The following is a 16093-nucleotide window of genomic DNA, read 5'->3' on the forward strand; positions in this document are numbered from 1 at the left end:
TGGGCAAGGAGGGGCTTGTTGAGAAAGTCACCTCTGCGCTGAGCCTTGAAGACACAGGAGGATGCAGCCTCGTCAAGAAATGGTGGACAGCAAAAGCAAAGGTCCTGAGGCAGAAACCAACATGCGGTGCTTGAGGACAGAGTGAAGACAGGTGTACCTACAGCCAAGTGAGCAAGGGGACAGTCCAAAATGCTGAATTCAGAGGGATGGGCAAGGGCCAGATCATACAGGCTCCTGGAAGTCATGAAAATAACTAAAAATAGTAATAAAAATAATATAATAGCCATTATTATTACTGCTGCTATAAATAAGACGCCATTTTCCAAAACACCAAGCTTTTCTAACTTAAGAAACACCATGCTGCCCCTCTCCTACTGTTTTTCCACCGCTCTCCAATTTGTCATCCTGCTGGAGTGGAAGCTGCCAATCCCCTTTCAGCCGACAGCTATAAAAAGAACACTGGAGCTGGTGGTGCCGATGACCCAACGTGGGGGCTAAGATTAGCCCAGGAGGCTGTCACCTTGCCTTAATGTGAGAAACAGCTGGGGTTCCCCTTCCTTGGAAAACTTCAGCCCGTTCCACTCCACCCCGCCCCGCTGCCCTTGCCAGCCCAGCTATCCATGGAGATGGGAACGGGGATGCGTTTTGGAAAAACGAAGTTGAGCAACAGGGATTCCCCCTACAGAAGGCAGTCCTGGGCGGGGAGGCGAGTGCTTGGGGTCAAAAGAGCAGGACCAGCTCCCTGCAAATGCAAGACGAACCCCCTGTCTGTCGGGGCCCCGAGGAGCCAGACATCCCCTGAGGGAAGCCCACCACTTCTCTGGGGGTGAGGTGCATCTCTGAGATCCCTGCTTTTCTACTGGCATCAATCCAGAAGCCCTGTTCACCCAGGATTCCTTAAGCTAGGCATGAAAGGGCTCTGAACGGGTCCTCTTGAACCCGGTGACCCCACCACAAAATCCAAGGGTCTATTTCACCACAAAATGGTTCACATCAGTGGCTCAAAGCAGCTGAAGGGTCTTCGGGCAAATTAACCTGGTTCTGAGCTTCCTCAGAACAGAAGAGCTCATGGTCAAGGGTGCGGACTCCTGAGCCAGGCTGCCTGGGGTCGAACCCAGCACCGCCACTGACCGGCTGTGTGATCTTCACTAAGCTACTTAACCTCTGTGTGCTCGGTCTCTCATTAGGAAAGTTAGGAGAAGAGAAGCTCTCTGGTAGAATTGTCATGAGGAATCAGATTAGTTAATACACATCAAGCGCTTAGAACAAGGCCTGGCACATAGTTCATTATTATTACTTATTGTTTTTCAGTGTCTCCCTGGTTCCATGAGACAAAATTTTACTCATCTTTGTTCTTCCACAGCCTAAAAATAATGATAACAGTAAAAACTAATGTTTCATGAGCATCTACAATGTGCTAGGATCTAGGCAAAAAGACTCATCTACACCCCCAACTCGTGTTATCGCCTCTTCTCTCAAGACAAGCAAATCCCCTGTATTTTACAAAAGAGGAAACACTGGTTCAGAGAGGTGACGTAACTCACCCAGGATGCTGAAGCTACTACATGCGCATCATGGATGTGCACCCAGGCCTTCTGAGCTCAGGGCCCTGCTTGCAACCGTCGAGTCAATGAGGCCGACGGCCTGAGCGATGAGAATTCTGACCATAAAGACAATAGCAGGGCCACCTGGGTGGCTCAGTCATTAAGCATCTGCCTTCGGCTCAGGTCATGATCCCAGGGTCCTGGGATCGAGCCCCGCATCGGGCTCCCTGCTCCGCGGGAAGCCTGCTTCTCCCTCTCCCACTCGCCCTGCTTGTGTTCCCTCTCTCGCTGTGTCTCTCTCTGTCAAATAAATAAATAAAATCTTTAAAAAAAAAAAAAAAAAGACAATACCATACATTCAGTGAGCAGTCCCTGGGCCCTAAGTACACACCGCCTATGTGTGCACTCCATTTAACTCGGGGGGGGGGGGGGGCATTAGTACCTCATTTCACAGAGAGGGAAACTGAGGCCCAGGGAGGTTGGACATGAGGACAGTGCTGGGTGTTACCTGTCGGTGAGCCCCCTCACTTCTCCATGCTCGGCTGGCTGCCTCCCACGGGCCCCGGCTTAGAGGAGACAGTCCCCATGGACAGCGACCATCAAAGAGCACAGACAGCCGCTATTCTGATTCCTTAGTAATCCCTTAATTATTAATTAATTCCTTAATTACTCCTTCTTCCTTATTACTACACAACTTTTTCAAGTTGAAACAGACTCTGAGTTTTCCTCTACCTGGCACAGGGAAACCTCTCTGTTCTGACCTCGGCCTGCTTGTCACAATGTGCCAGCCACATCGGTTTGCTCTCTGATTTACAAAAGCCTAGAAAATTCCTGCAGTAGAGAGTATTTTACACTGTTCCACCATCTGAAAAGTAAGCCTCCCCACAAGATGCTTAAAATTGTGCATGCCTCCATGAAGCCAGAACACCATAGGGAGGCCTTAACCTTAGGAAAGAATACCAAATAGCATTAGTTAATGTATATTGAGCACTATATGCCAAGCAGTTTATAAGTACTTAACATGTAGAAATTCTTAATCCTATGACCACCCAATGAGGTAGGATTGTCATCATCCTCATCATACAGACAAGAAAACTATTGCCCAGAGAGGTTAAGTAACCTGCCCATGGTCACACAGCTAGAAAACAGTGGAGCTGGGTTTTGGCTGAAGAGCATGAGCTCTTATCTAGCTGACAAAAGGGATGTAGAGAATGTTGATCACTGAGTTACTTATAATAGCACAGAGATGGGAGCTGCCAAAGGCGTAAAAAAAGGGTAATGCTAACTAAAATACTAGACAAACATATGATAGAATGCAATGCATCCATGTAAATGTCTGCATCCCTAACCCCTCACTACACCACCACTGTCCCTCAAACCCACAGTGACTGACCACATACCCTTTAAACCACTCCCAAACCCACCCATCCATCTCCAGCCCCCCACTGCCACAGCCTTCCTTAATGTCATGCCTGGTCACAGAGCCAGCCCACCCCAAGAGGAGGCATTGTGTGAACTGAGAAGAAACACCTCTTCCCCAAGACACCCTGCTTCCTCCTGCCAGCAGCTGTCTTATTAATACACAAATTGATGATGTACCCCATTTGAAAGGTAGTCCCTAGAGGAGGTGCCCTTGTGCAGTGCACAATCCTCACAACTGGACAACCTGCCTATTATAGTCTCCATATCATCCTAAGGACAGTAAACAAACAAATATGAATATCCTCTTAGAATTAACTTACTGAAATCAGGTCTATTAGAGAAAAAAATTGGTCTAGCATCCATAACTATCAAATAATTACGTAACTTGAAATTTAACTTAATTTAGATCATTCTCTTTTTACCATGTCCTCACTGGCAAAAGATATTAACAGACAGTGTATGGAAGAAAGAATACACATGGCCAATAAACAGAAACATTAAACCGCTCATAGCAAAGGAGTGTGTAGTAAAGAGAAGTACCAATTCAGCAAATATTTTTTAATTTTTAAAAAAATGGCACTTCTGGGATGGGGTGAAACCATTCCTGACATGATGGAAGTTTCAATTTGTAGATTTCCGGAAGGTAATTAAAGCTCTCAAAATGACTATCCAAAATCCCACTTTAGGAATAAACCCTGAGCATACCAACGACAGACACTCATGTATACAAGATGAGTTAATTAATCCTAAAAGTATTAGAAGATTCATTGCAGCACTATTTGCCATAAAATTATAAGTAGCTTATGTTTATTGGCCTATGAGAAACCCGGCACTCTTATAATTACTCAACATGCATTAACCTAGTGAGCCTTCCTGTCAACCCTGTGGGGCAAGAACCTTTGTTATTATCATTCTGTACATAAGGAAATGAAGACACAGAAGGGGAGGTAATGCGCCTAAGATCACAGAACAAGCAAGTGGAGAACCTGGCCTCTGCACCCAGGAGACCCAGGGCCAGAGCAAACTTACTTGCCGTGTTGAACGGCCTCCCTTTGATAACAGTAAAAAGTTGCAAAGTTTTGCCTATGTAAAAAAAAAAAATAGTTTAAAAAAAATAAAAAGAGTTTGAGGTGGGGGGTCAACCTCATCATCCAACGAAACAACCCAGGACCAGCTAAGACACATCGTGGTACATTCACCCACCATGAACTGTAGCGACATCAGTTGCTGGAGGTCTGGGAAGCTTCTCATCGTGAGTAAAAATAGCAGACTAGAAAGCCCTACCGAACAGAACTGATCCCCCCAATCAGCGCTGTTTGGAAGGAAAAAAGGTGGTGCTTTGGTATGGTGCCGGCGGACAATGAAAGAGCCCAAAAAGCCCCCTGACCTGTGGTCTTCTCAGTAAACACGACTTTGGACTCGGCCGTGAAGTTCTGTCCGGTGAGGATCATCTGCTGGCCCCCGTACACCAGGCAGCTGTCGATGTCTTGTCTCTCCACCATGGGTAGCTCGTGGGCAGATCGCTGGGCTGAGGGCCAGAGAAAGAGAAGTCACTGGGACGGCAGAAGTCCGCTCAAAAGGGGCTTTCTGCTTTCATGGCGACCAGACACGCTCTGCCCCACCCCCCCTTGTCACCTGTTGTCATGACAAACATGGAGCCATCGGCCCCGGCTACTGCGGACTCTGGAAATGCCACGTTCCTGCAAAAGTGCCCTAAGTCACTTGGGCTACTTTGCTTCTAACAGCGCGGTTTGTTCTCGTGAATCAAGGGATAGATGCCTGTTCTCTTTATAGGGAGGCAAGGCGAATGAGATTTGATCTTTATTTTATAAAAGGGCAAATCAACTTTTGCATAAGAGTCCCTTTGCCAAGGAGTACTCTCTCCTCGTGCACTGATCTCAACAAACACGTGAGGCATCATACCTGCTAAACGCTAGGACCCAGCTCCTGCAGGGTTTAGACGTACTCGCTTGGGAATTCACCGGCAATCTTAAACTGGGTATTCGAAACAGCATGGTGTTGTCCCATCACCCCTCTGACCTCATTTTCTAGGACACCCCCACCCCCACCCCACTGCCTCGACTCACTGTGTTCCAGCCAATCTTCTAGAATGTTCTCAATGTCTCTCAAACACACCCAGCATACTCCTATCTTTGAGCGCTTGCACTTTCTAGTCCCCCTCTCTGGAAAGTTCTTCCTGATTATCTGTGTGGCTCCCCTCCTCACTTCTTGTAGGTTTCTCCTCTGACACCCCCTTCTCTGAGAGGCTTCCTTACCCCTATCTCTCCATCCTCCCACCTTGAGGTTTAAAACAGCAGTCCCCGCCCTGTCTGTGTCTCTCTCTCCTTCTCTCCCCTTTATCTTGCATTATTAGTTCACCTGTCTTTCAAATCTCTCCCCACTAGAATGTAAGCCCCACGAAGGAGCTTTGTGTACTGCTGTAAGCCCAGGGCCAGGAACAGTGCCTCAGACCTAGTAGGGGGTACTCAGGATGGATGGACTGATGCAAGGATTGATGGACGGAGGTAGATATGGATATACCTCAATATATCTTAATACATACATATACACACCTATCAATCTCTCTACATATACCTATATCCTCCCCTGTGTCTATGATGAATGAAAGATGGAGAAACAGGACAGGCCTATGCTAAGCGCTGAGCCACGATGATCTACTTAAATGCTCATAGCAACTTTTTTTTTTTTTTTTTTTTTTATTTTAAAGATTTTATTTATTTATTTGAGAGAGAGAGAATGAGAGAGAGCGAGTACATGAGAGGGGGGAGGGTCAGAGGGAGAAGCAGACTCCCTGCCGAGCAGGGAGCCCGATGCGGGACTCGATCCAGGGACTCCAGGATCATGACCTGAGCCGAAGGCAGTCGCTTAACCAACTGAGCCACCCAGGCGCCCGCTCATAGCAACTTTTGAAGGAAGGAAGTATTAAAATTATTCACATTTGCCTAGGGAGAAAACTCAAGCTAAGAGAAGGCAGGTCACCCCTTGGCCAAGAGTGTGTGGTGGGACTTAGATTTGAATCCTCAGAAGCTGGTTTGTCCAGCTCCAGAGCCCCATCCCTTGGTCACTCCAGCCAGCCACCGATTTTTCGGGAGGGCAGGCTACAGGAAAGAGTGAAGACCCTCTCCAGCCACCTTTCCTAGGCAGGGTGAGGAACACGTCCTCGCCAGCGAGAGGGACCCATCTGCTCAGGCCTCGCCTTAGCAGCGTGGGCCGCAGAGGCTGGTCCTCCCCTCGTGAGTCAGCCCCAGCTCCTGGCGTCCCTCCCAAGCCCAAGAACTGGGCCGAGGGCCAGCCCTTTCCGTGCCAGGGGCCCGAGGCCCTCCCCATCCGGGAGCTATGGCAGGCAGCAGCTGCGTGAGGCCTGAGGCCCAAACCTAACCCTTCCCTCCCGGCCGGCCGGCACCTCCAGGTGGCCGAGCAACCCCCTCCATCTCTCCTAAAACCGGCTCCTTCAGGAGCAACCATGCCCTTAGCAACACTTCAGGAGTCCACCGTGGACCGGCTAGAGGCTCCCAGACACCTCACTTTGAAAGTGCAACCCAATGACTCACAACGATCCCCTGCCGGTTTCGCCCCATGCCCGGCTCAGCCCAGGGACCAGCCAGCCAGTGTTGTTCCAAAGGGCTGCCAGTTAAGAGTACATAGTAAAAAGGCCTCTCTGCAAAAGCTGCTAATTTCTCCCACATGGGCCGGGTTATTAATCCCTTCTTTCAATATAAGAGTTTTGTATGACTTCCTAATTGAGCTGTCACAAATGGAGATTTACTAGCAGTGAAAACAGCAGTTGCATTGCCTGGAAAAGCAGGTCCTGACTTTTAAGATCTGCCTTTGATGAGTCTGGGGGGCAGCTGGGGGCTTCTGGCTCCAGGAATGGGTGGGGAGGCAGCTGGAGCCATCCCTCCCATTTTGCAGGTGGAAAGCCTGAGTCATCACTGCTGGGCGAGCCAGCCGTGGCCGTGACTCTCAGCGCTGGGTGGGAGGCTGGCCCGGACGGCTGCTCTGTGAATCACCGTGCATTGCTATGAACACAACGGGCTCCTTCCTGGAGCAGCTTCACTGTGTCTCCCTGCAAAGCCTCGCAGTTTCAAGCAACCACCTTTTTCTCCCTCGGCCGCGGTTGCATTTCCCATGCCTTCTCCTTATCTGAAGGAAAACACTCTTTTTTAAGCAACAGTTTAAAGAGAGAGAACGAGAGTCCAGCCCAGCTCCCTGTACTTTTGTCTGTTCTCCAGTCCCGAACATGAGGTGAGGGCTGGGAGCACCAGCATCACCGAGAGCTTGTCAGAAATGCAGAGCCTCGGGCCCCACCCCAGACCCACTGAACCCAAGTCTGCAGTGGAACAAGGAATCCACACGGTTGTTATGCACTAGCAAGTCTGAGAGGCACTCTTGGCCCCGAGGGCACATCAGAAGGAGCCAGGAAGTTTAGAGAATACTGACACCCAGGCCCTAATCCTAGAGCAGGGGTTCTCAGCCTGGGTGCGACTGACATGGGGCTGGAGCAGCCTTTGATGCGGGGCCGTCCTATGCTCGGTAGGATGTTCAGCAGCATCCCTGGCCTCCATCCACCCCTCCCCTGTGGACAACCAGAACTGCCTCTAGTCATAAAGCTGGATGGCCCCTGGGGAGGAGGGGGCCAAAATCGTCCCTGGTTGAGAACCACTGTTCCAGAGGTTCCGACTTCAATCCTCTGAGGGGAGGACCCCAGCAGAGATTAAAAAAATAAATAAAAAATAACCCCTAAGGATTCCAATGGGCCCCCCCAGGTATGATCTGCCATACCACCAATTGCAGGATAATGCAGGACCCGGGAGCCAAAGGAGAATTCCCAGTTTACTGCGGCTTGGGCTCTGTGGTCAGAAAGACCCGGTTTCGAGTCTTGCATCTGCCCCCTCCCTGCTGTGTGACCCTGAGCAAGTCACTTCACCTCTCTGGATCACAGATGCCTCCTTGGGAAAACCCTACCCGTTCCTGCCCTCATGGGTCTGGTATGAGCAGCATGAGAGAATATACCGCGTGTAAACACGGGCACGGGCAGTACACACTTGGTGAAATAGCAAATATCGATAACCTAGATATCCATCGATGCATGGATGGACGGACCCATAGAGAAATATGACTCAGCCATGAGAAGGGACGAAGCATGATCCAGGCTACACCGTGGATGAACCTTGAACATGTGATGCTGAATGCAAGGAGCCAGACACAAAGGGACAACTCTTCTGGGATCCCTTGGATACAAACTGTTCAGAATGGGTGAATCCATTGAGACAGAAAACAGACAGGTGGTTGCCAGGGTCTGGGGAGTAAGGGCCAAGGAGTATGGCGTTTCTTTTGGGGGGCGATGGACAAGCTCTGGAACTAGATGGTGGTGGTGGTGGCAGAGCGTCACGAGCGTCCTCCATGCCATGGAACTGTACACCTTAACCTGAGTCAAATGCCCCATTTTGTTACGTGTATTTTATCACAATAAGAAAAACATCTAATATAAGACAAAAGCTCTCAGCCAGTGCCCGGCACACGGTAACCGTTCAAGAAATGACTCTTTAGCACCGTCAACTTTCAAAATGCCACTTTTTCTTGCTTAGCCCTTTTCAGAACATTTTCTCGTTCGTTGTCTCTTTAAACCCTTCGGTGACAGCCCTGCCGGAGCGCCGAGGAGGAGGCTATTAACGCCGCTTTAGAGGCAGAGGAATGGATGCTCGGCACTCAGCACCCTCAAGGGGCAGCCCCAGCGCGGGTGAGCCCTTGGTCCCAGCTCGGGGATCCTCGCGTGGGGTTTCTCTAAGCCTGGTTCCCCATCTGGACACTGCAACGGTTCACAGACCCACCTCATGGGCTGTTTCGAGGCCTCCCCAGGAGAACTCACGAAACGTGTATTTGGCTCAGTAAATTTCAGCCAGCAAGGTTAGGGATACTAGACCCTGTAGTTTCTCGAGCCGTTTCCATACGTGAGGCGCAGGCGAGGTGTTGGCTGTCTTAGATTCTGCATTTCACCAAAGCTGTGCGCACCACATCCCACATGTCTACATGTGCTACTGAGCTTGTCACTGTTGTTCTTGGTGGATCCCGAACCAGAAACCAGATTTCTCAACCTCGACGGCCAGAGTTGCTCAAAGGAAGGCTCCCAGGTCACCTGCAGCCCGATTACCTGGTTGGAAGAGGCACTTAATAAAGATGCAGATGCTCAGGCCACACCCTTGATCTCCTGCACCCAGATCTCCTAGTATGTGCAACGGTGACAACCTTTCTAGGCGACTTGTTACATCTGTTTGAGCGCCAACTTTGACACTTAAGAGGCCACCTGAGGACAAGGGGACCTCCTCCAGGGGATGCCCCGGCATCCTCAGAGAGCCCAGAGGTAAAGCAAACAAATCCAATTAGCCTCTGAAAGAGGAACTGAAGAGAGGCAAACAGCAACCAAAATTACCCTCCTGGGGTCCACTTCCTCCTCTGTCTCTGTCTCTCTCTGATGCAACCTCTCACACCGATGGCTGCTAATTGGAGTGACACCATCCAGGGCCTATGAGAGGGTTCGCAGGAAGCCCGGACGCACGCACCAACCCCCATCAGCCCCCACTGACTCTCATTCGGCCTTTCAACCATTAGAGACTCCAGACCATTCAAACCATCCACCCTGCACTGCTCTACCCAAACCAGGGGCCACCATTTTCAAGCTATCCTGACGGCCCGGCTCTCCCTGTGCGTGAAGTCTAGAACCCTCTGCTTCAGCATAAGCTTCTAGGTGGCCCTCACCAAGAGACTTCCCCAGGCTTCCCTCCTGCCCCCAGATTCTGGCACATCATAAAGGGGCTTGGGGCTCCTGGGTTTTATGAGCTCTGAATCAACAGGGCACTTGTTGGTTTAACCAGTTTGGGTGTTTGCTTTGACCAGCAACAGAGGCTGATGGAGAGCAGAACGGCAGCGGCTGGGGGAAATCCACACCGGCTCGGGGTCCTGCAGGTCTGCCCGAGTCAGCCTGGAAATGGGACATTACTGCTTGCCTGTCTACAATTCGCCCCGTCACTGGGGTATGTGGCCAAGAATTACGATCTACCCGAAAAACCTCAGGAGACAGGCAGGAGAGACTGGTCAGAGAAATTTGATTCTGCAGAGTGGGTGGATTCGGCTCATAATAGTGAGTAATTACAGCCTCCATAGAGAGTGCCTCGGATTCCAGGCACTTCACATATATGTGCTTGTTGATATTATAAAACACACATGGAGGTAATTTAGGGTCGTGGATAAAAGGATGCTGCCACGTGGATGCCCGAGTTCAAAGCCCAGCTCAGTGACTTCTGAGCTTTGGGACCTTGGGCAAGTCACTTAATCTCTCTGTGTCTCTCTTTCCTCATCTATAAAATGCGAATAATCATAGCACAAACCTCCTAGGGCTATTTGCAAATTAAATGAGTCAATGCATGGGAAGCATGTAGCGTTTTGTCAGGCTCACTGAACGTCAGTTACATTTATTTTGGCTGCTAAGCTTCATGAGACCACTAAGCAAGAATTATTCCCATTTTGGAGCTGGGGGCACTGAGTCTCCCAGAGGAGAAGGGATATGCCTGAGAGCTCACAGCTAAGTTAAGGCAGACAGGCAGAATTTGAACCTAGACTGTGGGATTCTGCAACCCTGAGGGGCCCCTTTCCAGTAAAGGCTTTCCCAGTGGGAAAGCCGCCGGCCAGCCCAGGCAAGGGGGTGGGGGGAGCTCCCGTCAGTCTCATCCTGGCCACCCCTGGCCGCAGCGCTCCACCTGCTACATGCCCCTCTCGTCTCTACAGCAGGCTGCCGTCCTTGGCTGTGAGCCTGGCCCAGCTCAGAATACAGCGCTGACTCAGGCCTCGCCCGAGACCGGCCCCTTAGGGCCCTCAGCCCCTGCCCTGGCAATTCCCGGGTCTTCCCTGGGAAGTGGGAGGTGGGACAGCAATTCTGAGTGTGGGATTCACTTCTGTGAGAGACCTGTCAGCGTTCACCCCACGGGAGTGGGGTACGGTGTGCACAGATACACGGGGCCTGCTGTGCACGCAACCACCTTCTAACTCTGGACCTCAGGCAGCCTCAGCTTTCCCATATGGAATATGGAGCAGTAACATCTACCCTGTGGGGCCGGTAGATCTCACCTCGCCGAACCCACAAAGCATTAGGGCCCCGGTGGGAGCTATGACCTTTCCTTCTTGCTCAGATAATCACTCTCCCATTCCAATGTGCTAACAGGCGGCCCCTTCAGAATATTCGCACGGATCTTCATATAACAAGACCCTCCCTGAGGGCTGCACGACTCTCCATTCGACTGACGAGTTTTCTGGTCACTGAGGGACCCAGGCAGCCCGGACAGACAAAAGGACATGGGTGTCGCCCCCAGCCCTGCCCCTCTCCTTGCCAGCCATGTGGCTGCAGCAAATCACAAAACACTTCAGAACTTCAGCCCACGAGAACAGAAGCTCCAAGGGGCAGCATTTCACGCCTCAAACGCTCATTGGCACGCCAATAAATGTTTCTGAATGAACGAACGGAGCAAAGTCTTCAAGGTGAGCCTTGCGAGGCTGTGAGGAGGCTGGAAACAAGTTAATACATGTGAGAACCATGGGGACACCACAGACTTCCAATCAGGGTGGTTTTGCCTTCCCTGGCCCTGCATACCTGGCTCAGTGAGGGGCCTTAACCTTCGGTCAGGTAACCACATCTGTTGGCGGAGAAGCCGCCCCAACCCTGGGCCCCGCCCCCTAGGCCCCACCCCCCGCCCTGGCCCCACCCCCATTCCCCCACCCCACCCACTGCACCGGCCCCATAACCCCCCAGGTCCTTTCTCAGCGGTGGGGTGTGGGCAGGCAGAGGCGTTAGCAAAGCTGCTCTGCAGGGCCAGGGGGAGGGTGGCAAACAGCTCGTGTGGGACACCCCACGGGAGGGGCACTCGTCTTACCCTACTGTGCTCTCAGCTGGTACCTACCGTATGACGCAAACACACATGCATTTAACCCCCACAAGGGCCAAGAGATAGGTACGACTACTCTCCCCATTTACAGATGAGGAAACTGAGGCACAGAGTGTTAAGGAACTTCCTGGGACTGCAAAGCCACTAAGTGCCAGAGGCAGGATCTGAACCCAGGCCCAGACCTAACCACCACCCGAAACTGCTTCTCCGCATCATGTAGGTTTCTGGTGTTTCTGAAATGTGGCTTCTTGGTCATTGCTTAGAAATCTCCTTGGAAAGCAGGGGCTGACAAAGGCCTGGCCTACCCACCTTCTGCCCAATGCCCAAATTTCACCCAAGATTTACTGCTACAGCAGCTCAGGGGAGACCATCTATGGCCGTGGGAGCTGAGCTGGTCTCCCGGTTTATGGAAGAGGATGCCAATTTTGGGGTTCTGGCCCAAATTAATCTGTCACCCGTGACGTAACTCCACCTTGGTGTCCTGAGATCCAGCACGATGTGGATGTCACCGCTGGTTTGGTCCCTTACTAGTTGTGTGACCATAGGCAATTTATTCAACTTCTCCGTGTTTCAGTTTTCCCAGCTGTGAAATGGGAACCGACACTGAGTTCACAGGGTTTTTGATGATTCAGCAGCATCATGGAAAGTGCTGGACTCACAGCAGGTGGCTGATCATTGTTCCTCTTCCTTTACCTCTTCCCTGCCAGGTCCCTGTTGTCTCCTTTCTTCCTTCCTTTGGTTTTCAAGTATTTATTAACATCTACTGTGTACCAGGCCCTGTGCTAATAAACAAGTTTGAAAATATAGATCCCATCATGTCAGTGCCCTACTTAGACCTCCAGGCTTCCCATTTCACTTGGAATAAAATCCGAGTCCCCAGCTTCACCTCAGAGCTCTCCTGACCCCTATTCACTCCACACAGCCCACCCCCCCCCCCAGCTGCCCTTCTGTTCCCTAAAGACCCGGAGCTTATCTCTGCCTCAGGGCCCTTGCACTTACTGTATCCTTCAGCTGGGCCATGCTCCCCCACCACTCAGGCCCAGCTTAATGTGCCACCTCTTCCAAGAGGTCTCCCCTGATCAGCACACCCAAGGCTGCTACTCCCCACCCCCAAGTCACCAACACATGGTCCTTGTTATTTTCATCATCATGCTTAGCTGTTTGAAATGATGGTTTTCATCACTTGTTTATTGTTGGTTTTCCCCACTAGAATGTGACCTCCACGAGGGCCAAGACTTTCTTTTGATCACTGTTTTATCCCCAGTGCCTAGAAGAGTGTATCATGCACTCCAAATATATTTCTAAGTGGAAAAATTCACGTTAAGAAGCCCACAGGAATGATGCGGGTCCTCTCGGCTTCTGGCAGAAGCAGGTGGACAAGTTGAGCATTCTTGCTTTCACGAAGCAAGTGAGGGACAATGCCAGGCTGGTCCTCCTGATTCTAAGGACGTTCATGAAGCAATGCTGCATGATCGCCCATCTCCCAAGCCAGACCTAGGAGAGTGAGCTGCAGCAGTGAAGGCATATTGATGAGGGAAGGAACACAGTTGGGTTTTCCAAGCTCTTGCTTGCAGAAAAGGGCATATGAAACAAGCAGACTTCCGGATGGTGAACGATAGACCTCAACCCTACCTCACACCATACACAAAAATTAGCCTGAGATGGAGTGTATCCCTATACCCAAAAGCCAGAATTGAAAAGCTTCTAGAAGAAAATATAAGAGACTATCTTTGCTTCCTTCAGACAGGTAGAGAGATTTGTTGGGGGAATGCAAAGAGCACTAACCCCAAAAGAAAATGATAAGTTAGGACTTCATGAAAATAAAATATCGATGCCCGTAAGAAGACACAAATAAGAAAATAAATAGGCAAACCACGGACTGGGGAAAACGTTCATAGTACATACATCTGGCAAAAGACTCCTATCCGCAATACCAAACAACTGCTGCACATTAACAATAAAAATCTGAGTAACCCCCTAGAAAATGGGCAAAAGCTTTGAACGGACACTTCACCAAAGAAGACATGGAAACAGCCAAGAAGCACACAAACTGGAGCTCAGCATCCTGAGTCTTTAGGGAAATGCAAATTATGCACAAGGGGGGGTACACGTCAGGCTCCCCGGAATGGCTACCAGTAGAAAGACTGACAAAATCAAACATCGGGGAGGACGTGCAGCACACGGAACCCCCATGCACTCTCGCACAGAGTATAAAATGATCTAGGAAATACCTAAATTGGAACACATCCTTTCCCCACGAAGCAGCAATTCCACTCCCAAGTATTTACCTGGGAGCAGTGGAAGCGTTTGTCCACAAAAGACCCGGAACGAGAAGGTTCCTCGCAGCCTTCTTCATAGCACCCAAACCCCGCCAACAAGCCAAATGTCTATCAATGGTATATAAACAATCGTTATAGTCACACAATTGAATAGCGTTCGGAGAGAAAAAGGAATAAACTATCGAGTCACACCATAATAGCAATGGTCTCAAAACCACCGTGCTGAGCAAAACCAGCCAGACACAAGGGTGCATGCTGTATAATTCCATTACATGAAGTTCCAGAACAGGCAAAGCTAATCTATGGTGATAGGAATCAGAACAGCGGTTGCCTGGCGGGGGGGGGGGGGGGGGGGGGCTGGGGAGGAAGCACTGATGGGGAATGAGGGCCCTTCCAGGAGGGAAGGAAATGTTCTGGGTCTCGTTTCGAGTCGTGGTCACACAGGTACAGTGAATTGTCAAAAATCACTCAGCTGAAGACATGCAGTCTGCGTGATTTATTGTATCTTAATTAGAATTCAGTAAAACCCAGCTATGTCACAAAAAGGGAGAGACCGAAAAGAGCTTGTGAGAAAATCCAGGTGCCGGTCCCCATCATATACCCACCGGCCCAGGCTGCGAAAGGAGCAGAGCGAATTTCCATTCTGCGCTGGGAGTGGGCAGGACTTGGTGGAAGACTGCTTTCGGTGTTTTCTGAAACTCGATGAACAGAGATGCCCCTTTGCGGGGCAAGGAGAAAATCCATGGGAAGGTGTTCACGGGACAAGACCTCTGCACCTGTGGACAGCCCCCCTCTGTCTCTTCTGCCTTTCTCTCCCGCCGGGCAGCCTGGAGATGCTTGTTTTCACTATTTTTTTTTTTTAAACAAACATTCTAGAGATAGTTACTATGTGCCAGACCCTGGCTGACACCCTCTGGTCTCCATCCTTACGTGAGAGAGACTGACAAGTAAATTGGGTTGTCAGCTCAGAGCGGGGGCCCCCGTACCCTGTGGGGTCAGGGCAACCGTCCTCCTCGAGGGGCCATGTGAACGGCAGCCTTGGATGAGGAGGAATGAGCCCAGTGACTGGAGGATGGGAGAAGTAGGGGAGGCAAGGTCAGAGGGTCCCAAGCTTCGAAGCATAGCAGAATCATCGGGCGACCTCCGAAAAGTCTCCATGGGTAGACCCCACCACTGACCGAAAGACTTGCCATCTCTGGGTTGAGATTCGGGCATCGTACTGTTTTTTAAGAACTCCCCAAGTGATTCCAACGTGCTGCCAAGTTTGAGAACCAGTGTTCCAGATGGAGGGGACAGCGTGGGCAAAAGCCAAGAAGTCAGAGAAAGATGCCAGTGGATTTGGGAACCGAGGAGCAGAGAGTACATGAAGTCAAGAAATGCAGCTGAGGAGGTGTCCCAGGCTGAACAGAGCCCCGGCCAAATCTCCCCAGCCACTCAGAACCTCAAACCTGACTGTATTTGGAAATACGGTCTTTGAAGGTGTAAATAAGCTGAGGATGGAGGGCAGATCACGCAGGATCAGCGTGGGCCCCAATCCCAATGAGAGTGTCCTTGTACGAGACCGAGCAGAGGGTCACGAGAGCAGGAGGCAGAGACTGGAGTGATGCCCCCACAAGCCGACGCGTGCAAGACTGCTGGCCACCACCCGCAGCTGGGAGAGGGGCCTGGAACGTTCCCCTGCAGAGCCTCTAGAAGGAACAACTCGGCTGATACCTGGATTCTGGGCCCTGGCCTCCGGAACCGTGAGACAACCGATGTCTGTCGTTCCGAGCCTCCCCGTCAGAGGCACCTGGTCAATGCCAGCCCTGGGGAAGTCCTACAAGAGGGGCGCAAGGGTTCAAGCACCCCAAGAAAGTAGCATTGATGCTGAGAACATGGAGGACTCTTGAGGAAA

General features: G+C 50.8%; 1 protein-coding gene across 6 annotated transcripts in view; it reads right to left on the minus strand.

Annotated features, from left to right (window-relative positions):
• NFATC2 (nuclear factor of activated T cells 2) overlaps nucleotides 1-16093 on the minus strand; it is a 156904-nt gene that overhangs the window by 56658 nt on the left and 84153 nt on the right. For all 6 annotated transcript variants that reach the window (XM_036064696.2, XM_036064694.2, XM_036064690.2 and 3 more), the window contains exon 6: nucleotides 4354-4494. In XM_036064696.2, the coding sequence (XP_035920589.1) occupies nucleotides 4354-4494 (141 nt within the window). The remainder of the gene's footprint in view (nucleotides 1-4353; nucleotides 4495-16093) is intronic.

Source organism: Halichoerus grypus, chromosome 10, assembly GCF_964656455.1.
Source record: "Halichoerus grypus chromosome 10, mHalGry1.hap1.1, whole genome shotgun sequence".
Lineage (NCBI taxonomy): Eukaryota > Metazoa > Chordata > Mammalia > Carnivora > Phocidae > Halichoerus > Halichoerus grypus.